The sequence below is a fragment of the Staurois parvus genome, unplaced genomic scaffold, assembly GCF_062004578.1.
Source record: "Staurois parvus isolate SC_StPar_1 unplaced genomic scaffold, SC_StPar_1.0 ptg000401l, whole genome shotgun sequence".
NCBI lineage: Eukaryota > Metazoa > Chordata > Amphibia > Anura > Ranidae > Staurois > Staurois parvus.
The window spans coordinates 958310-982727 of record NW_028318197.1 but is presented as its reverse complement, the minus strand read 5'-3'; the positions used below and the strand labels follow the sequence as shown (position 1 = coordinate 982727).

Sequence of the window (24418 nt, the reverse complement as noted above, 5' to 3'; positions counted from 1 at the left end):
AAATGCTGCTATGCAAATCAAACTTAGTTAAAGGTACCCAAGGAGTGCAAGGCTGAAGGCAACATAACAGTGAATATAAGTTGGAGCAGAAAGATAACTCTTGACTTGGGCTTTACAACTGAAGGGTCCCGGCATTAGGGGACAGTCATACTAAGAGCTCTACAGTGGCAAAAATAAAAAACAGCTTACTTACCTTACATAATACAAATGAATGGTCAGGGGAAAGGGAAAGCAAGAGAAAAGAGAATAAAGACAAAAAAAACCAGGGGGTCCAGTAGGAGCAATGATCCAATAAAGGGCTGGTATCAGCCATCAATGGATAAGGTTCATACTGATCATGCTATATTGGAGAGCAGTCATTACTCACAGCAGAACACTGTAATGTGGAGCCTGGAAGTGTCCTTTGGAGAGCATAATGTTGTGGAGAACACTCCATGATTGAAGAAAAGCCTGGTCACATGACCTGGCAAGGTCATGTGATTAATCCCCCCTGCCCCTTTTTCCAAGTCAATAAAATGTAATAATTAATTGCTCTTTGCTTGCTTCTGAATACAGAAACAAGTGAAGCTGAAAAACATTTGTAAAGCACACAACCATGTGCTTGAAAAATCAGTAGTAATACTATATTGCTCTTTATAAATTTATAAGTCAGCCTTTTAGGGCCCCATTTAATAACGAGATCAAATATCGATAACTGCCCTTCACTATATACTGAAAAGTTGGTCAACACTGTGGTTTGCACTTTATGGTCCATTTACAAAATGCAGGCTCCAGTATTGAGTCCTGGGCATTGTAAGGTGTTCTCTTTCCTTGAAACAGCAGAATGAAAGGAGAAGAGGCTGGTCAAATGACTTTGACATGACATGGACTCTGCTCCTGGATTTTTTTTGATCAAACTCACTAATTTAATAATGCTTCGCTGGCTTCGGAATTCCAAGTGATACCACTGCTTTATAAATGGCTCCCTCAGTCATTGAACTTTCTGCTGCCCTCCTAAATAGGTTCACAATTGGCAGTTGAGATTCTTTTATTAATTAGCTACTGGTGACAGATTGTGTGGATTTTTCCTTTTATTGCCTCCCCTTTTGATAGTTAATGGTGGATTTCAGCAGTATGACATTGGTGCATTTTTCCCTCCTGTAGAACATACCTGAACATGATATCCAAGGACGATGCAGAGACTTCAGTCTTTTCAGTTGGCTCCTATAATTTCCAACATAATACCAAATATATTGTTAATCCATTGATTGTAGCAGTCCAGAGTTTGTAGATGCCAACATATTTTATATCTCTTTCCCTGATCTGGCAGTAGGACATGTTTGGAACAAACCTTGTGGATACTTTGGCCATGAAGTATACATATGTATTACAGTGAGACAGAATTCCAGAGGAGGAAAAGAATCACAGTTCATGTCCATTGTGTTTTAGAGTGATTAATGAGCTGAAAACTCATTTCATTGTGTTTGCCGGTTTAATATTTAAAGTATCATTATATTGTCCTTCTATTTATCCTGACAGGTTTATTAAATGAAAGGTCACTTGCCTGGGCCTAAAGTGACAATATAATTATGGCTCCCATGTATCCCAGTTTTCCCAGGATACTAGTGTTGCTGCCACTGGCAGTGTGAAACTTGGAACGCTTATTGAACTGGAACATGTAATGTATTTTTAGTAGATAAATACAATTCGAGTGTATTACCAGTCAAGTTAATTGAAACTAATATATTCTATGATTTTCAATTAAACTGCCCCATCAGCTAAATATAATGAAGAAAGCTTTTTTGAGGGCTGAAAATCTATTTGGATTAGAATTAATATTGCTGGGGCTGGTGAAGATGTGGAAGCAGGGAAAAGCAGCGAATGCCCCTTTGCGCCTTGTGGCTAATGAAACCTCCATGACCTCTTGTTTCTAGTTCACTGAGAAACTACTCAGCTTTCATTATTTCTCTTCTCATAGATCAGGCTCTGCAAGTCCTTGGGAAGAATAGATTAGGAGGTAGCACACTTTCCATTTCACATTGCATATTTGAATGGGATTCTGGAACCTGGTACTTACAATTACTTTTACAAAAAGAATGAATTCCTAATATATGTTATTCATTTTACAATTTTAATAAATACATGAACACCTAAGACCAATGTGCATTCTTCAGTTCATAACAGTTCTTTATTACCAATCTTTTCCATCTTCCTAATAGTGAAAGTACATCCCAAAACACTAAAATGTCTAATAAGTTTCAGCATGTTACTGTAATTTAAAAAGTAATTTTCAATAGTTTTGAATATACATCTTTAATTAAAACAATATCTAGTGATCCTGCAATCAAGGTTCTTACTTGGGATCTATCTAATATAGGGTGACAAAGCTCTGTCCTTAATAAAAATGTAAAAAGCGAGCGCTATCCAGTCAGCAGCTAAGCACTCAAGGTAACCAACATAAACCTTGCAATAGATTAGATAGATAAATAAATAGTGCAGCGCTTAAAAAATGATGAGGTGTCAAGCAATAAAAATGATAATGAAGTTTGATATAACTAAACAGTATATGCGAGCGCACTTAAACGATTCACATGAAGATTAATAGACAGCTATACATGAAGATAACTGAATAAAACCTTTAAAGGAACATAGAGTATATAAGTGCAGTACTCACAGTTAATAATAATAAATATGTGCAAAATTCATATATGCGTAAAATAAATATATATGATATAAAGTTCGTATCAGTGATTGAATAAAATAATTATGGGGCAAATCCTTCGTGTCAGTGACTAAAACATGCCCATATAGTCTCAAAAGCTTCAATCGGTGCTTGTGGAAACAGAAGAAATGCACACTCACTGGATGCACAATAATAGTGCACGTTATGTAATATATCCTGGTATCATCATGATAGTCATCTGGGCCAGTTGTAAAAAGGGCTCCCTCTCAGGATGGTTGGGTCCCGGGGCTTTAAATGCTGATGATCCAGGGGTGTCCAGAGTTCCTCTTAAGAGATAAGTGGGTGCAGCTCACAAGGGTTAACTGTAGACTCCCTCTCTGGAGGCAAAGGACTGGTACTGGGCGTATTGGCTGGGGACACAAACTTTTCCAGTACATTACAAAGACAATGTAACGGGGGAAGTCTTGTTATATCTGATGACAGCGTTCTAGTAGATGAGTCAATTCTCTTCTGGAGGTGCCCTTTTGTCGCTGTAAAGGAATGGTGGTTTGTTCAAGCATTCTGCTGGGACACATATATGCAGCCACTTGGCATTAAAGCGGTAGTAAACCGCGAAACAAAATTCTACAAAATCTTCTCCCTGCAAGCTAAGTGCATACTAGCACATTATGAATTACTTACCTGAAAACTAAGCCTTCCAGCGGAGCACTGTCATGGCTCCCCGAGGCTTCCATTTTCACCCGGTCTTCCTTCCGGGTTGACGAGTTGTGGCCATCTGATTGGCCAGACCACGATGTCGTCACTCCCGCTCATGCATGAAGGGAGTATCAGCCATGGCATGCATGCCGTCCATGGAGAGCACAGTGTACATGCGCTGGTAACATCACCGGCGCTTCTAGAGTAAATATTATTATATTATTATTATTATATTATTATAAAGGATTTATATTTCCTAAACAGTGCACATTTAGGAGATATTTACAGTACCTTCCTAAAGGCTTACCTGTACGTAAAATATGCAAAAAGTAGTTTACTTCCACTTTAAAGCCCACCTGCCAAGAGGCCACATGTATGCGTATCTCCGGTGGGAAGTGATTAAGATACATATGTAAAAGACATCACATTGATTTAAATAACCTTATCATTGTGTAATAATGCTTTAATAATCTTTATTTTTCCTTTGTATAATTTGTAATGTTTATGTACTTATCAGTAGCTAGCTACATTTGCTCTGTACATATGCAAACTTTGCTTTCTGCAGTAGTACATAGAGGTTGTTCTTTACTGCACCGTCTCACAATGCAAGCCTATGAGTCGTTCAAAATCAGTGCACCCAATGGGGTTGATTTACTAAAACTGGAAAGTGCAGTTGTGCATAGTAGACAATCCGCTTCTAACCTCAGTTTGTTCAATTAAGCTTTGGCAAACAAAAATGGCAGCTGATTGGCTTCTATGCAGAATTGTACCTTATTTTGCACTCTTCAGCTTTAGTAAATCAACTCTAATGTGTGACTAACATCTCATTTCAACATTTGTTAAGCGATGAACAATGTAATTACACTTGGCCTCATAGAGCTCCCTCTAGTGGCTTATCTACAAATCACTACTACAATAACAATAAATAAGCATGTAAAATTGTGAAAGTGATATTAAATTTACTTTTAGGTAAATATCAATAATCTATATTTTTACTGTATATGCAATATATTTTCCCTTGAAGGAAAATGCCTATGTATCCATAGTCTATTTATTATCTTTTGCCTTCCATTTCCATTACATCATTTCAATAGTAAATATTTATAGTGACAGTCTATATGTAAAATATTCCTAGAAATAGCAAGCTGGGAGCCACTTTGACATTTCTACTTTCAGCAGTTTTGTGTCACTCCAGATTGTCTCTCTTTTATAATCTGTACTGACTAGTACCTTTGATGTTAAGTCACAAAATATCAGTCAAAAGATTTAAACTGGACACTTTGCTGGACAGTTGTAGAGCATTGTAAACTCGGGGCAAAGGGGAGACATGATAAAACAGTCTTTTGACTCTACCGCATTGGTGGGGGTTAGAGGGCATTTAAAATGAAATTAGATATACACTCCAGTTTTAGTTATCATTGCTCATAAATTCCGTGAAAGCCACATCACCTGCTCCTCTGACAAATGCCATTTACCTCTTACCTGCAATTCTATTTTTATTCATTAAATTAGTCACAGAGGTAAATAATGGCAGTCACTTTGCATATTCATAACAGCAATTTGTTTTTTGTTTGCTGAACATAAAAGGCAGTTCAGGAATCGTTGCCCAGAATGAATTATTTTTAACCATAAAGGACAATCCTTTGACTTTTATACAAACAAGGGAAAACACAATTTATAGATATAAAGATATCAAAGTCTCACCCAGCAAAAAAAACAAAAACAAACAGAGTCTTGAATACTCATATATGAATAAATAGTAACTTTGTTTAAAGCAGAACTTCACCTAAAAAGGGAAGTTCTGCATTATGTCCTCCTCCCTCCCTCCTCTGACACTTTTGGAACACTTTTTTTTTGGGGGGGGGAGCAGGTACCTAGTTTTGGCAGGGACCCACTTCCACTTTCACTGGAATCTCCTAGTTGACCGTCCACAGCCTTCAGGGACACATCACAGGTACCAAGAGTTTGGGGGTCCTTTCAGAAAGTGCATCATGACTCGTGCCTGCACAGTGGGAAGCCGGCTGTGAAGCTGCTAGGAGTAACAGCTGAATTCCCACAGTAAATATGTCAGAACCAGGGACCCAAAGACCGGCGAAGACCCAGCATGGGTGAGGACACCGCAGGATCCTTGGACAGGTAAGTGTCTTTTTATTAAAGTCAGCAGCTACAGTATTTGTAGCTGCTGACTTTTACTAATTTAATTTTTCTTAGACTAAAGATCCCCTTTAAGAAATCAATTTTAGATGTTACATCACTTTACAATCTGAATTACATGTTTAGATCTTTTTGTACAATGTAATCAGAACAGCTGTTAGGATACACATAAAGAATGATGGATGCTTACTGACTTAAAAGTTAAAGTGTATGTTCAGCCAAAACATTTGTTTTATAGTTTGAAGAGCATTCCCCTTACTTAAACTGTGACAACTATAAAAGTTAGGAAGCAAGGAAAATAGCAATACAGGCAAAAATACTAAATAAGCAACAGAATATGATGTATACCCAATGCTTGTAACAACTTCCCTTCTGTTATCATCCTTTCATAGCAGGTTGCAGTGATCCATGTCAGAGCACCGCTACCAGGGCAATGGTAGGAAATGGATTTCAAGCCCAATTAGACTTTCACCTAAAACAACTAAATGCATTGTAGGTGCATCAAAACAAAAGGTGTTTAACTTGTTGCTGATGACAAAAGTGTGGGCTTTAATGCCCGTGCACTGCATATATCACTGGGTGGCCCATGTTTCTGTGTTGAGAGTGTAGTACACTCACTGCACGTTCCCAGCACATAGACTGAGTTGTCAAAGACAGCTCTCAGTCCCCACTAATCGTCGGTAGAAAGGAGGACTATCTCTTGAACATGTGATTACTGTGACCGCCAATCACAGTGGTTATTGATCACTGATCCTTTCCACCCTCTGGGCATACAGACTCTATTAAAGGGATACTGGGGCTGAGTGGGAAGAGAATAAAGTCTTACAGTTACATTTCAGTAAAAGCAACCATATCCTGATTAACACTGCTTGTTCCCTGCCAGCATGCTTCAAAGTAGAACCTGAAAGCAGTGGTATCTCTGCAGAGGTCTGGCATGCCCCCTTCCTTGCTGAGTCAGATCTATAGGTCTGCAACAAGCAAAGCGCATACTGTAATTCATGATTATGTAATGTATATTTATTTTATTTATTTACTGTTTTGGCTCTGTTTTTATCTTTGTAAGGTGACCTTGTGTGTTCTGAAAGGTGCCTATAAGTAAAATGTGTAGTATAGTTATTATTATTATTATTATTATTATTATTATTAATAATAATAATAATAATAATAATAATATTACTCCCTGATGATGATAGAGCTATAGCTCTGACTTGGCAGGGGGCAAGCTGAACCTGTGATGAGAGACCACTGCTTCCACACAGAAAGCAAAGGTCTTTCTTTACAACACGGTAGTAGGAGACAGGCTTTTCTATTTAGGCTGCCGCACTTTTGAAAGAAAACAAACTGTACCACTTTGCACATACCTTGTATTGATCCACATGGAGAGTGTTTAGTTCAGCTGGGTTTTTAGATTGTAGTTCTAGTTTAATTTTGCAATTTGCTTATAAGCAAAGCAGTTCTTTCCTTTAGTACAATATTTTCGTTAGGGTGAAAGAACTGCATCACAGTGAATGGACAAATTACTCAGTGTGTGCCAAAGAAGCTGTAGAATTAGGCTAATTCTGAAACAAGCACAGAACACTGAGCATAATGTCAAATAAATTAAGCTTTCTGAAGGCAGCCCTGCTCTGCAATTTCCTCTGTAAGAGTCCTCATGGATGTGCCTACCGGAGTCCCTTGATTTGAAGAATCACAAAAATGGCAAACACATAGTAGTCAGTCGATAAGTATCATAACACGGTGATTACATATTCAATCTGGTATGGCTGTTGGAACATAATCTTGTCAATTAGAGAGAGTTCTTAGCGGCTGCATGTAGAACCGGATCAAAATCAGCACTAAAGTGCCCCCCCATTGTCTCTCTGTTTAGATGACAGTAAGATGGGTTGCTTATTGGCTGGATTTGCATTGCCTGATGTACATAAAATTTGCAGTACAATAGCCATTAACAAAATAATTAGCTTCTTTAAAGCTGTAAAATTGCCAGCTTTAAATTGCCAGCTTTATATGTTATCCGGTGAAATGCTGCCAGTTCAGTTTGGTTCTTTCCTTCTTCCTGCTTTCATGCCTTCCTTTATTTCCCTGCTACGAAGCAAAAATGCCAGATAAAAAAACACCATGGTAGACTTGGTAGCATACCATTATTACATGTGATGCTATTTCAAAATAGCCTTAGGCTTTTGCCATTTGTTGTTGACTCACCATTGCACACTTTTAAGTGGACAAAGGATTAAATATTTTTTTTTATATTATGCTAGGTAAAATGTTAGCATAAGACTGCTAGGTATATTCTAAAGGAGATTACAGCAGCCCCCCACAGACAACAATGCCTTTATCTGTTTTACTCCCCAGAAGGACAGAGCTACCTTTGTTGAGGCATCATCCAAGTTCAGCATCTAATTGCTGGACAAAGGTGATGCCTCTGAGATGACACTTATGTTAATTCTAATGCCTATCCAAGTCTTGGTTGCCTCACAAGTGTCTGACTCAGATCAACCCCTGCTATAGCTTCTGAACTTGTGACATGAAAAATAGTAAAAATAGATGTGTACAGCTAGAAATGTTCAGCCTTTTCCCATCTGGCCAACAATCTTTTTTGAATGTGTGTTTTTACATCTCTAGTTTAATGAACAAATGTTCATAATGCTCATGCACATTTCCTGTACCTGGAGGCATCGTTTCTAAAATATCTGACGCTTATTATGCAAGCAAACAATATTTTGTGTAGGTAAGATTTTTAATCTTTACAGACCTTTCACAAGTCTGGCATACATTGTCTTTTGTACACTATATGGAGAGTTTAAAGTGAACCTATGCTCTACCAGTGCATAGTGTATAGCAAAAGGTTGACTTTTAAGCAGTCTCCTGCTGCTGTTTATGCTAAGCTTCCCTTTGATCTACCTCTCCTATGTTCACTACCATTAATTACTTCCAGTTGTAAAGGAGCATGTGTCTCATAATCCTTTTTCTCACATGACAGCTTGGCAATTGGCCACTCAGGAACCACTGCCTTCAAATGTGGAAGAAGAGAGAGATCCATCAGCCTGGTGTAAGCTCCCATCAGGATCCTATATAAACAAAGAATCCGTGCTAGAGGTAGAAGGGCTTTGGAGCTGCCAGCACTAAAATTTGTTCTATGAATGGGAAACTACAAGTACTGGTAGCTGTTGGCTTGTAGTTCGCAATGAACTACCACCTCGCTGTTGAGCGCCGTGGTAGTTCATTGTCTCTTCATTGTCTCTTCCTGTCAGTGTGTATCTGCCTGCCCATACGAAGTATGTGTACACATATACACTGACAAGTCTGCAGGAGTCTTGCATGGCAATGCTTTACAAACTCCAATTAAAAAAAAAAAATTCACATTTTTCTTACTGGCAAAAAGATGACGTATTAATTTTTTTTCATGTGTACTTACCGTTTAAATCAATATTGCAATCAGCTTGGATTCAAGTGAAAAACCAACACCTATTAATATTGTACATAAACAATACAAAAACTGTGTGGTCTAGTAACTCAATCCAAACTATAAAGTTCATAGAATTTACACCAGTACATTTTCATGGTGATTTGTGATCTCAAATAAACACCTGGTGCTCAGGCTTGGCAGTATACATGAGCAAGACTCTTACTAGAGATAAATGACCATTAGGTTATAAATGGTCTTACAGCTCGTTAAAGGGTTACAGATCCACAGATCCCAATGTCAGCTGTACCAAGACTCAGGTTATCCATAAATAAAAGTTACAAATCCCCAGTTTCAGCCATATCAAAAATCAAGTTTCCAAACATTGAGGTGCCCTGGCAATATAAAGAAAAAGACAACTTGCATCGACGACACCCCCCCCAAAAGTCTGACCAAAAAACTGCAAACCCCTATGTCCTGCCTTGTAGCTAGTATATAAGAACCATTGGCTTTCATCGCTGTAATGCTACGACTGAATGTCCTTCAATGTTCAAGTCCTAGCAACATGATAGGAAGGTTTCTAACTGGGGGCTTTCCAGATAGCTTCTGAAATTTTTATTTAAGCTTATTTTTTCCACCTTCAATTTATAAAACAGCCTTGTCAGCAAATATTCTCAAGGTTCATTCTTTATCAAATTGGTACAGCTACAAAAGGCAACTGGTGTGTGCAGGCAGATTCTTGAGTGCAGCTAGAGTTGATGATAAAAGGATTAGATTATCCTTGTTTAGCAACACTTCATTATGAAACTAGTACTTTATTTTATTAAGTTCAGTTCAGAATCATTATCACGGTTGGAATATTATATTCTAAACCTGTGGACTGACCCTTCAAAGCATATTTTTAAAAGCTTCTGCATGAAATTATAAATTAATTACTATGTTTCCATAAATGTAAGATTTGTTTAACAGTTGGATATAAGTGGGACACTGCAGGGCTCGGGCAGTTTGTGCAGAACTGCCTTGTGGGAAAATATATTAACATTAGTATTAACTACTGGATACCACAGGGAGCATGTGTATGGGTGAGTGTATGTTTTTTACGGGTCACATGCAAAAGGTCCTAATAGTTGTTTGCTCTTTGTTTGATAGAATGCTGTTAGATATGTTTATGCAAATTGAAATTGTATTTGAGTAACTTTCTTATTTAAAGCGGAGTTCCACCTTTTTTTTTAATGTCCCTCTGTTAACACTGTTCCTGTGGTGGTCAGCATGATTAGAATAACCATATATTTTTTTTAAATATTGTAAATACCTTTAAATCACGTGCAAAGACTGCACTTCGGTACCGGCCAACTAGATGATGATGTATGAAGGTGATTCGCAAAGTCTCCTGGGATGTCGAGTCCTGTTTCCCAGGAGTCCTTTGGGTTCCTAGTTGCTGACTATCATGTTAGTTAAAAATCGGAAATTGCGCCGAGCAGTGTCATTACTGCATGCTGGGATAGCCAGCAGCACCAACTCCAAGAAATATAGACTTGCAGGCTTCAGATGCCCACATCCATCATGGCGCCTGCCTGCTTCCGAGATCAAGGTAAACTGTTACTTATTTAAAACTAATTAGAAGGTTATACCAAATAAATGTATCCATTTATTAATGTTAAAGAATAAATAATTCTGGGTCAGCTTTTAAAATAAATTTGTTATGGGGACTGGAGCTCCGCTTTAATGTATATTGTACACTGAAAGTTTCATATTGGATCAAATAGGGAAGAGTTAGCACTTTTGGCAAGTTTTATTTCTGTGTGTTTCCTCTTTGGGGAGATTCACACCTTTATTTATCCTGGTGACCATCATTCTAGGGACCCAACGTGATGTAAAATCCAAAATTACAGTTACAGTTGTCACCAGGATTAGGGGGGCTTTTCCTTCATTCTGGAGAGAGGTAAGGTGAAATCTCCCCAATAAAACATAGACAGCAATAAATAAAACTCATGTATGTTAACTATTTCCTACTCTATCCAAAACTAAGGAAATGTTTTGGCTTATGCATACTAATAAAAGTTAATATTGGAATTGTTGGTACTTATAATCCCCCTGTGTTTTCAACAGTTTATTTAGCAAAATGGAAGCTGACCAATACTAACCGGCATTCTTTCATATATATTTTCTCAAAAACGAAAGAGTTTGTGAAAAGTAATGCTTAATAATTATGATTAGGGGGGAATGTTTTACCTTGTATGTTATTATATGATATGCATTCTTTTTAAGGTTCAATTGCTTATCTAAAAAATAATATTAGTAATAAAGTCCTGTTTTACTCTATATTAGTTCACAGGTATATATAAAAATTTAAATTGAAAAAGTGGTTATAAGCTGCCTGTCTTGTTTTGGGTTTCCCTTGCTAGACTTTCTATTTCCTTCTATTTTGCTTTTCCCTGATACTGCTTACTCCACATTTTGTCCTTCTTATTTTCTTTCTGCATTGTTCTATGCTTCCTCTCTTCAATCTTTCCTTCTCTTCTTGCAGCAAAACCATATCTGTGAAAATAATTGATGATGAGGAATATGAGAAAAACAAGACCTTCTACCTTGAGATTGGGGAACCTCGTCTGGTGGAGATGAGTGAGAAGAAAGGTGGGGGATCTGCTATCATGCTGAGCCCTAACCAGTAATATGTCTGACTTAGCAAACTTGGATGGCTTGTTCAAACCATTGACTCAAATGCACACATCCTTTTACGTACATAAACAAGGGACTTTACTTGTCAAGATAACAAATTTCAAGCTTTCCAGATTGTCCTCAAGTTGATTAATGTGATGAATGCTTTATGTTACGCATGCTACCAGTATTTATACTACGTAAGATAACTGTTCAAATTATAGTAAATGCGTGTAGTAGATAGCCTTTTGGCGTACTTGAAGGGATGTGTGCACAATCCTTGTTTCATAACCTCATAATAACCATCGAGCTTTAGATGATCTTTGAAGCATGTGTGTGACTGCAAACATCCATTTCCCTTTGTCTTGTGTCCCCACAGGAAGTACATAACCCTTAGAATACTTGACAGAGAGGAGTATGACAAAGAGTCCTATTTCTACCTTGTGCTTGAAGAACCAATCTGGATACGAGGAGGAATGAAAGGTGTGAGAGTATAATAAGACCAATAAAGCAGCTCAAAAATTCAAGCTCCTCTTCTGTTTGTAATTCCCAACTCTCACAACTTGCTCTCTCTCCTCTTGCTTAGCATCTGAACTCTGTGCAATGCTTCCTGTACAGCCTAGCCAGCTCTTTGTTACTACTCTCTTATCTTTCTCTAAGGAAGTCTTACTGACTCATGATAGAATTTTACAATGCGTTAGGTTGCTATAAAAGTATTCTCAGGGTTAACTGGAAAAACGAAAGCAACTTACTATACATCAGTCACCACCGGTAAAGAGTAGTTTTACATAGACATCTCTATTTCCCTTTCTGTTTTCCTCCCACTTACATACATGTCATGTATAACTGCATAATTGCACAGATGCGATCTTATGCTACACAAGACCCATATTAAGTAATCAAGTCACAGTAGTAAACCTAGTGTACACTGTCTCTTTGATGTAAAAGCCTTCCCATACATATGCTATAAATAACATAGTTATACAGCGTTTTGCTTTTCAGTAATCCCATGCCTTGGTATAGAGTTAATCAGAAAAAGTCCTCCAACAATTTCCCTTTATAGCTGGACCATGGTTACACATCAAAAACATTTTTTTTAAAGAGTTAGTGCATTCAAAACTATTATTTTGGCTATGGTAATCTGAAGGTTTACCCACTAGTTTCTTACATTTCTTGTAGACTGCAGCAGCTCACACTCTGTAATGTAATATAAATGGAAAATCTTCAAATGTTCATTGTGATCCAAAATTTACCACCTGTTGTATGCTGATGTGCCACAAAATCTTCCCATAAAAGGGAGAATTACAAAAGTTCTGTAACTCTGATAGTTTTCTATTAAATAATTTCACACAGTGGTACTATATCGGAGAGTGAATTTACACCAAGCTTGAGGAAGTGACGCGAGTGTTGGTATGTGCGTTTTGTTTGAGATGAAAAAACTTCTTCAATTCTCTCTTGCGTTTTTGGGACTCCTCAGCATACAACAGCAAAACTATTTTGGAGCAACAAAGAATGCACATTACCAGATTTTAAAGTAGCACTGAATGCAAAACGTTTATTTTTATCATTTTGGTTAGGGTAGGGGATGGTTATAACACCTATCAGTTTTATTATGCCATCTGCGTTCCATTGGGGAGATTTGTATTCAATTCCTGTCCTACAGCTAAAACAGGAAGTAAGAGGAATCCCTCCAAGTTGAGGGAATGCTTGGTTGTCAGCAAGGTCATTAGAACTAGTGTCCCCATTGGAAGCTTTTCCCTCTATTCTTGTCTTAAGACAATCCAATATTTGGGAATGTCTTTCACTTTCAGTGATAATGATAAGCTGGACAAATAGAGTGGGTGAATTTCCCTAATAGGGGCACAGGCAGCAATAAAAATCTGACAGGGGTTCTAATCCCTCATTACTCTAAAATGTTGAGTTTTCCAGTTTTTAAATGGTCTCTGGATTTCCATATATACAAAATGGAATGACCCATCTTAAAATCAAAAAGAGAAAGAAATTCCTGATCATAAGCCACTGTCCCCAAAACTGTAAAATAGGTGAAGAAAGAGACCCCTCTATAAGGCTTGGGACTTTAAAGGCTTGAATATATAGCAGAGTTTTTTTTATAAAAAAAGTACAAACTTTTTATTTTGTCAAAGAATTGTTGTAGCACATAGACATACAATAAAATACATCATCCAAAGTCATAGTACAGCATCAACATCAGAGTATGAATTACATGATAAGGATACCCAGTATGACTGTGTTTGACTGGCCATAAAAATATATTGTAATATCACCGTTTGTATACATGATTACAGAGATCGTATTCTAAATGATCCAATGCGTTTTGGAGTGACTTCACTCCTTCCTCAGGGAAAAAAGGACTCTGCATATGAGTGACATCATCTACAAGATTGAACAAATATATGTTCAGTCTTGTAGATGATGTCACCCATATGCAGAGTCCTTCTTTTTTCCCTGAGGAAGTAGTGAAGTCACTCCGAAACGCGTTGGTTCATTTAGAATACGATCTCTGTAATCATGTACACAAACGGTGATATTACAATATATTTTTATGGACAATCAAACACAGTCATACTGGGTATCCTTATCATGTAATTCATACTCTGATTTTGATGCTGTACTATGACTTTGGTTGATGTATTGTATGTCTATGTGCTACAACAATTCTTTGACAATATAAAGAGTTTGTACTTTTTTATAAAAAAAACTATTTTGGCATATATATTCAAGCCATATAGGGGGTCCCTTTCTTCACCTATCTTAAAATCAAAGGTCTGTGCTGAGACAGATATATTCAACACAAGCTGTTATTTAGGTTTATCATTTCAAGTAACCTGACAGAAATCTTTTTCTTTCACAAATCCACTAATTAGATAATATGCTCTGAAAATACTACACCAAAAGAGGCCAATCCTGCATTTATTGTTTTTCTTCACTTAAAAATTTAATTTTGGTGTTATTTTAAAGCATAAATGAAAAACTCAATGGGAAATACAAAACCCCTTCTAATATCAAACAACTGAACCTGTGAACAAAAGTACACAGATCTTACTGATCCATGAAAGATACAAAAATAGGGGGGGGGGGTTAGTATCTATACACAATTTCTAGTTTTCAGTGAACTGACCCTTTAACTATTCATTAAGTATATATGTTAATGATCAGATGTAGTGCTCACATTTTCATTACATAGGTAACAAACAGTCTTTATATGTCCAGTTTTAGGTAACATTAAAGATCCATGCAGAAAAGTTTATTACAAAATACAACCCATTGTGAAAATAATTAAGCATTTTAAACCACTATGCCGTGCAATCACATACATTATATTTGCAGTGTCTGTCGCATCACAGATAAACATGCCAATAACTATAGTTCACTAATAAGACTACGCATGTGCATTGCTAACTATACAAACTGTAGGAGTTACTTACATTGAAAGTTACTAATATCATGGCTTAAAATAATAAAGAAGCAATGTGCATGTAGGTTTGAGATTTTAACAATTATATGAATATGCATGTTTTAAATTCAGAGGTTTTGCTTGTGGTAAATGCCATACTACCTATAATTATAAATACCATATTAAAGTGACCCTGTCAGGTTAACTAAGAATACAGATGAAAGATTCCTGCAAGTAAAGAGAAATTATACTCTCCTCTCTGATGTTCCGTGTCTCCTACCTTCCCTCTTTTCCAGTGCTGCAGCCTCCATCATTGTCTTTGGAATTTGACATCTCTGGGAGTGTTGGATGTCACTGTCCCCCACTGCCTGCCATGGTTCCATCCTCTGACCAATCCATCACTGTGGAGTTCTGAGAAAGGACATGGCATGTGGCAAGAAACACAGGCACCCAACGCATCCAGAATAGCCAAGTGGCAAAGTCAACGTTGGAGGCTGCAGCCCTGGAATTGAGGGGAGGAAGGTGACAGGGGCAGCTGAAGAGGTGATTATAAGAGCTTTTTTAATTTCAGGGAGTTTTCAGATGTCTTTCTTTTTAACTTCTAGGGTCTCTTTAAGAACCTGGAATGAGATTCAAATAAGGCATTCTGAAACCAACCAGATTTGTTCAGCAATACACATAACAAAACAACCTTCTTAAAGGCCAGGTCCTCTCAAACAGAACTGGCTCTTGAGCAGAGGATGATGGGTTTAAAAACCTGTAAGCTGCTTACAGTGCCCTGTGCCATCAGCGATGAGAAGTCATCTGTGAAATTCCTGCTCTGCCTGCGTCATCATAATTCATTTACTATCTATCAGACTTTGTACGGTAATAGCAAGCTGGCATTTGTGCATTTATCATGCTGAGCCAAAAGCTTTCTTAGATCATAAAGACCATAGTGGACAACAAGGAAGGTTCTATCGCTGAAAAATCCAGGAAACATTATAAGCAACCAACAGGTTGTCAACTCAGCAGTATAAAGCTGAAGAAAGGACAAGTTTTAGGAGGACAGAACGTTTACGATTAGTGCACAATAATTACATAGATCATATCATACAAAGCACAAAAACTTTAAAGTCACCACTGAATCTAAATCCTCAGCCTTGCATTCCAGTTCATAGACCGATTCAGTTTGTATTACATCAGGTGTATAATTATGACAAGGATGTTAGCCTAATTTGGTCAAGTCATTAGATGACTTAATTAAGTCTAATATAGATATGTCAAATGATATGACATAAAATATAATTATGGAAAGGAATTTTCTTCATAACTTCTATGCCTATATAATGAGAAATTACTCTATTAGCATATTCCGCATGAAATCCAGTTTTGTAGATTTTTGGGTAGGATACAAAAGCTTCTTAATTAGTGAACATGCAAAATAATTATTACAATCATTTCACAAAAGGAATGCCAAGAGAAACTTGGCTATGTGATAAAACACACCAGGTTGCTCATTTGCATTATAACCCTAAAATAGCTTAATGAGGTTTATGTTACCTTATGGAATGGGGTTCCAGTGTTGCTTAATTAGAGCCTTGTGTTATTGTGTAAATGGGCTCATGTAGTATATTGCATTTGGCAAGTCTTTGTTACCTTTTGTGGGTGCAGAAAGCAATATGAAAATCAAATGAGAATATATGTAATACATGCAAATAAATATTTTATATATATATATATATATATATATATATATATATATATATATATACACATATTGTATATGGCATTTCATTTAACACAGGGCCATTGCAAATTCTAATTGCAAACCATTACTATTAAACAGGAATTTAGGTCAAACCTTTTAAATGGTAAATTAGTGGATTGGTCATCTTCAATAAAACTTGCTCTTTGACATGCAAAGCAGCACTGCCATCTCATGGCCATATCATAGTACTACACTCCTTAGAGTAAGATTCTCAAATTAGCTCATAATTATTTTTACTCTATTGAACAAAATGTACTCAAAAATTAATTGATAGCAGGGCAATTCATTGATGTGTTAAAACAACACAATACCATAAAACAATTCTCAAATCATAAGATCTAGCTACAGCTCTCCCAATACAGCTCATACTAGTAACAAAAGCCCCCAAATTAGTTTATTAAATGACTATATTTCAGAATGCTTCCTGTAGTTTATACACATAGTTTAAATAATTACAATAAAGCTATTCAGGAAATGTACAGCTTATTGTTGACATTTTAAAAATAACATGAACATATCAGTAGATGTTTCTAAGTATTAACACACTCCTGTAAGGCAGCCATTTTGTGGAATTGACCATTGTTCTGGGTGATAGAAATCATTCGCCAAAGACCGATGACATCATCATTTATTTCTGTGGCTTGAACCAATATGCATGGGAATGTGACCTGATAGTTGCCTCAGTGATGTCAATGGTTTTGAGTAAAGCACTTGGATGCATTCTCACACAATGGCTGCTGACACTTAATTTAAGCCTCCCCAGCTCAATAGAGATCTTTCTGTGGTCATCTTCTCCATTATCGCTATTCATTTGTGTTTCTTATCCTGTGTCTGTCTCCTATGTGTTCTCTTCGCAGCCCTGTTGTTGAATGAGCTTGGTAAGCATTTCATTTCCTATGATTTCCACCTTAGCAATTTCCCTGTCTGCACTATAGATATGCTTTTGCCTTATGTGTTCTTTTTATTATGTTGGTCATTTACTTCTTGATTTATTTTGCAGCGGTGCCAGTGCCATTTAGTTTTTTATAATGAAATAAAAACGTATTTGCTGAGTTATAAGAGGTACTCTTTTAAACTGTGCAAGTAGTCGGTTTTCCATAAAACAGCTGTTTCGTTAACAATTAAAATGGAATTGACTGATGTGAAGTGTGATTAATGCACTGAATTGGATTTTGGCAGCTAGTGTAGATAGTGGAAGAGATTTGTTTCACAAATCCACTGAAATCAGGCGACCATGCTCTTGGGGTTGTAGACAGTAATCCAACATTCTGTCTAGTCCCAAACCGCCATACCAAGCCAATATGCTCCTCAAGGTCTGCTAACATCCAAGATTGGGCTATTACAAAATTCTGCTTTAAACTGGGATTTCCTCTTATTCCAGGCAGTTAATTGATGCTGAGGCCTTCTCTAGATGGCCATCTGTTATGTTAGAGCAGCGAATCACTGGAAATTGGCTTCTTAAAGGGAAGCCCAAATGAAATGTAATGAAAGAATGATGTAGGCATAAAAGATTAGTTGTGGTGAGAAGATAGATCTCCTGTCTATTTTTAATACTTAACAAAGTGATACAAATCAGTGAATAAAACAAAGTAAATGTGTTACGATGTAACAAACATGATAGTAAACAATAAAGTCCTTCCAGTAAAGATATTTAGAGTTGTGATGTCAATCACGACCAATAGTGCTCAATCCTACAAAGTGCTCTGTATCCAGTGCAAGCTCCTCCACTGCTATGCACTCACCAGAAAGCTACTTGGTCAGTAGCATGTATATCATGAGGTCTATGTCATTCGCATTCCAGCAACTTTACTAGTCAGATTAGGTCCTGAAGGAAAAAAGCTCACCATATGGAGTCCAGGGAATGATATATAGTGTAGTAGTTTTAATAATCATAAAAGTATCCCATATAAAACATTCCACATGGAACAAGCAATGTATCACATGCCAAGATGGCCGCCGATCCAATTCGCAGACACGGCGGCGTAACGTCTTCTGTGGAGCCTACTTGCTGAAATCTCTTGAACAGATGGCCAAAACAATGCTGACAAGGGTTTTGGTGCTAGATATTCTTTAAGGGGTTGATTAACTAACGGCACACAGGCTGCACACTTTGCAAGGACATTTTCCCTTAGCATAATTATTGTAGGGAAGCTGTGCCAACTTCCAGTATTCAAACATGTGCAACTAAAAATACTCTTTTTTTGTCTTGCGCCTGGTTGGGTATTCTTTGCAAAGAGAGTTTTCACCGCATTCACTAAGCTAAGGAAATGAAAAAAGAGCAACCTAGTTGACTTTAGTAAATTAGCTCCTAAGTATTTAGAAAAGCCTGGTCTAGTTTAATAACTAAATCCCACCCAACAGAAAGCATACTTCATTATGTTCCTGGTGATATAGTACCCATATTTCACAAGTGACGTAATCAAGCATCACAAGAGATAATCCACTAATTGAGTGGTAGGCAAAGAATTAGGAAACACTTTTCATAGATATGAACTATAGTCATTAATGCACATCCAAAACTGAATATTGATATCCCCTTAAAATTCCAAGCCATCATTAATAGTCAATATACAGTGCCTTGAAAAAGTATTCATACCCCTTAAAAGTTTCCACATTTTGTTACAACCCAAAAGGTAAATGTATTTTATTTGGGATTTTATGTGATAGACCAACACAAAGTGGCACAAGTGGTTTTCAAAATTTTTTGCAAATAAATATCTAAAAATTGTGGTGTGCATTTGTATTCAGCCCCCTTTGCTCTTTTACCCCTAACTAAAATCTAGTGGAACCAATTGCCTTCAGAAGTCATGTAAATAGAGTCCACCTGTGTGTAATGTAATCTCAGTATAAATACAGCTGTTCTGTGAAGCCCTCAGAGATTTGTTAGAGAACATTAGTGAACAAACAGCATCATGAAGGCCAAGGAACATACCAGACAGGTCAGGGATAAAATTGTATAGACGTTTAAAGCAGGGTTAGGTTATAAAAAAAATTCAAAGATTTGAACATCTCACAGAGCACTGCTCAATCCATCATCCGAAAATAGAAAGAGTATGGCACAACTGCAAACTTACCAAGACATGGCCGTCCACCTAAACTGACAGGCCAGGCAAGGAGAGCATTAATCAGAGAAGCAGCCAAGAGGCCCATGGTAACTCTGGAGGAGCTGCAGAGATGCACAGCTCAGGTGGGAGAATCTGTCCACAGGACAACTATTAGTTGCGCACTCCACAAGTTGTGGCCTTTATGGAAGAGTGGCAAGAAGAAAGCCATTGTTGAAAGAAAGCCATAAAAAGTCCTGTTTGCAGTTTGGGAGAAGCCATGTGGGGGACACAACATACGTAGATGGTGCTCTGGTCAGATGAGACCAAAATTTTACTTTTTTGACCTAAAAGCAAAGTGTTATATGTGGCAGAAAACTAATACTACACACCACTAAACACACCATCCCCACTGTGAAACATGATAGTGGTAGCATCATGTTGTGGGAATGCTTTTCTTCACTGGGGATGGTCAGAGTTGATAGGAAGATGGATGGAGCCATATACAGGGCAGTCGTAGAAAAAAAACTGTTAGAATCTGCAAAAGACTTGAGACTGGGGTGAAGGTTCACCTTCCAGCAGGGCAACAACTCTAAACATACAGCCAGAGCTACAATGGAATGGTTTAGATCAAAGTATATTCATGTGTTAGAATGGCCCAGTGAAAATCCAGACCTAAATCCAATTGAGAATCTGTGGCAAGACTTGAAAAATGCTCTCCGTCCAATCTGACAGAGCTTGAGCTATTTTGGAAAGAAGAATGGGCAAAACTTTCCCTCTCTAGATGTACAAAGCTGGTAGAGACATCCCAAAAAGACTTGCAGCTGTAATTGCAGCAAAAGGAGGTTCTACAAAGTATTGACTCAGGGAGCTGAATACAAATGCACACCACACTTTTCAGATATTTATTTGTAAACAATGTTGAAAACCATTTATCATTTTCCTTCCACTTCACAATTATGTGCCACTTTGTGTTGGTCTATCATATAAAATCCCAATAAAATATATTTACATTTTTGCTTGTAACATGACAAAATGTAGAACATTTCAAGGGGTATGAATACTTTTTCAAGGCACTGTAAAAGTGTCAGTCCGATTTTATTAGAATCTAAGCAGAAGGTATCAGTCCCCTAACTAGCTGCCAGTCTTCTTTCCCAAAATGAAGATCCACATTGATAGATGTGAAGGGTCAGTCTACCCAATACCGATATTTGGGTTGCTTGCTGTTGAGGCAAAATTACACTCTGGCTTATTCTATCTCTTAGGGACCCAAACACCATGTTGTGGAGTCGTCACCATGTAGTCTAAGTCCTTTTATTACATGCTCTATAATGTATCACATAAAAAGCCAACAGGGACTGTAATACCCCCTCACAATATTCATAGCAGGTGGGCAGACCTTGGGAGTTGTAGAGGTGCTCCACCCCTGGAATACCTAAAAAGAGGTAAATACTTTAGCCTGCCAGCATAAATTATTTAGATTTAGGTAGAAATGCCATTTAATTTTCTTTATGTTGGTGTTGTTCAAGGCAGGATCATTTCTAGTATTCCCTAAGCTGGAAATGATAAACAGAATGTGTGATGTTGGCCTTTTTAAAAGATAATGCAGTCTGTAAAGTAATTTGCAAATCACACAGACCTCATAAAACTACAGCAAGCACAGTGCAGCATGCTCAGCTCCAGCATTAAGAATGTCATTTTTGTACACCCAAGGGTTCTTTAGATAATAACAATGCAATTTACATCACATCATATGGAACTGCATAAATGCATTTAGCAAGAGCACTTACAGGATCTCTATTAAATGAAACAGCACGACTAGTAAATAGCCAAATAAACACAGGGAGAATTAATGGGATGAATTATATTTCCCAGGCTCTACTGCTGCACTGGTCATTGTATTGTCAGAGATTCTACCTTGGTATTTTCTGAAGAAAGAACTGTACTTTTTTGCTATAGAATAGAGTAAACCATGAAAAATTGATAGAAATTGATTTTTTAATCAAAGATAAAAAGTTGAGATAGCCATATGGAAAGGAAACTGCTTAGCGATAAATATGATTCAAAAAACAGAAAGGAAACTCAATACTGCTAAATAAGGCAACAGATGGCGAGTAAATGTGACATAGCATAGATGAGTTTAATAAAACGATATAGATATACTGTATATACTGCTGCTAAGTGGTTGATAAATAACTGAAACACAGCACAGTTTTCAGGGACTGCTTATGCAGATCTGCAGCAGAAACGGAGAAGGTTCCTTTATTAGCTGGCCTAATTATGAAAACCCCTTACAAAATGGAAGAATTGCTAAAAATCTGTACGAGGTACACAATACATCAAATGATGTGTGAGATGATCCAGGTAATCATGCAATTCCCAATATTAAAATGATTGCTGGCTATCCAGTACTGTGTAAGTATTATCAATAAAAGGGCTGTTTACGGTATATATATTATACATACATGCACGTGTTGGTCACATGATATTAAAAGCATTGTGCAGTCTATAGTTGGATCCATTAGTTCAAGGATAAGTTCACTTTTAATGAAGTTGTCCTTTAATAAATCCCCCAACCCCCCTGACTACAGCCTGCTGTGTTAAATACTTACCTTCCACCCCATTTTGCAGCCATGCCCAGGGCTTTATGGCCTTTCATCTGAAAACATCCCTACCATATCCTCTTGTTGCTGTGAATGTGGGCCATGATCCCAGGTATTCCTGTGAATGAGCAATTATCTAGCTGTTTTGTAGAATACTGCTCCCCCATAGTAATGAGAGGTACTGCAGTCCGCATGCACACTAATTAAATAAAGCTGCAGAACGACTGTGAGGTGCCTTACAGAGTTGCCTGGTGGAGATCTTTGGAATAGGGAAGAAAGGTAAGTGGCTAAATATTTAAAGGAGAAGTATGGAGTTATGAAAAAACAAACATCCATACTCACCTCTATGCTGCAGCAATGGCGTTATGCTGCAGCTGTCTCACGTTGGATTAAGAACTGAGCAATCATGTGACCACTGATCATTTTGTTTTCTGTCTACTCGGATTAGAGAGCAGTGAATGTCAATCACTGCTATTGGCTCTGCTCCTCCAGTGCTCACTGGAGCACCAGGATGAGAAGGAGGCAGGCACAGCTGGCTCAGCCACTTGCTGAAAGGCAGAGCCAACTGTCACTCAGGCAGCTGGGTGAATCCCTGCAATTTTGTTGGCATCCTTCCAGAGCCTGGGGTAGCTCTGCTTTGTCAATTGATAGTGTGCCACAGGAGAACAAACGTAAATGTACTCCTTTGACCCACAGAGAGGTATGGAAAAAAAAAAGCTTTGGTCATACTTCTTCTTTTATTATGGCAGGCTGCAATGGGGGGTGGAGTTGTTAAAGGAAGTGAACTTTAGTTATTCCCCCAAAATGACATAATTCAGCATATACAGAGAGTTTTACAGAATACACAGAACTATTCAGATCAGGCATAACCCCGACAGAAGCTTATAGTTCAATGTCCCAACACTCTAATGTGGGACAATAATACAATCACACTGTATAATCTACCAGTATGTTTTATTTATTTACTTTTTTTGGAAGACAAAGTACCACGTGAAGCAGATCCACATAAACATTGGGTAAACATTCAAATTCCAACTAGATAGGTTCAGTGTTAACATTCGAACTTAGGACCTAGAACTGCAAGGTATTGTCCAGCCTTTGCCCAAGCCTAGGGGAATGAAACCTTTTAGCTAAAAGTGCAAGTCCACTTTGATTTATTATAACGGGAACAGGAAGTACTGTAAGTGTATTGTGTAAGTTATAATTACTGCTCTGTATCTAATCTTTGTCTAAGAGCCCAGACGGACCTGTGAGATGTACTTGAATTCCCTGGGCCCAATGTAATGTAACCCATAAAAGCAGTGTAAAGGTGTCTACCACAGATACAGTTGTCTATAGTAATTACACATTGACATTTTGATAATTGGATATGCCAAAATACTTTAAGAAGTGCCACTAATGTGTTAATGATTAGCTGTCTATATGATTGACACTTGTACAACCTGTGCTCAGTATTTAAGCTCAAGAGTGCTCAGATGATGGCAGGTACAAAGTGGAACATTCATGACCAATCTACAGCAAATCAAAGTGATAACTGACTGGCTGGTCACTGCTCCTGCTGTGATTTAAGTCATTATATAAACTCCCATGGTATACCTTATCCTGCTTTTGCATATGCTTAAACATAATCAAAGGGACGTTAAGATCATAGGTCTGTGCTAAATTGATTAATGTTGATGACAGTAAGCACAGGAATGGGGGACTTTAATTATTCTATTCAGTTACAATTTTTTTATAGTAAGGCTAAAGTCTCCTACTGCAAGTGCATGTTAAGTAAGACATAACCTTATCTCACTAATTGTGTTTTTTCTCTCTGTTTTTGTCTTTCATGTGCTTTAGGTGACTTTACTATTACGGGTAAGTGGCCAAATTCTATTTTAGGTGCTTGAGTTGTATGGCATTGTTCATTTAATGTAACTCTATTATTAATTTATTATTCTCATCTTTTTCAAAGGGAAAAAATTATTTGGTAAGAGGTGATGTTTGAAAATTGTGACGTTCTGCTAACATCAACAGCTGAATTAAAACAATAGTAGCAC

General features: G+C 37.4%; 1 protein-coding gene across 4 annotated transcripts in view; it reads left to right on the top strand.

The window, feature by feature from the left end:
* Positions 1–24418, top strand: part of LOC149455266 (sodium/calcium exchanger 1) — a 439670-nt gene that overhangs the window by 304850 nt on the left and 110402 nt on the right. For 2 of the 4 annotated variants that reach the window (XM_089686497.1, XM_089686498.1), the window contains exons 3-5: positions 11440–11546; positions 17593–17613; positions 24219–24236. In XM_089686497.1, coding sequence (XP_089542623.1) covers positions 11440–11546; positions 17593–17613; positions 24219–24236 — 146 coding nt within the window. Of the gene's footprint in view, positions 1–11439; positions 11547–11949; positions 12054–17592; positions 17614–24218; positions 24237–24418 lie in introns of all 4 variants that reach the window. The other 2 variants (XM_089686501.1, XM_089686499.1) reach the window with 2 other exon arrangements.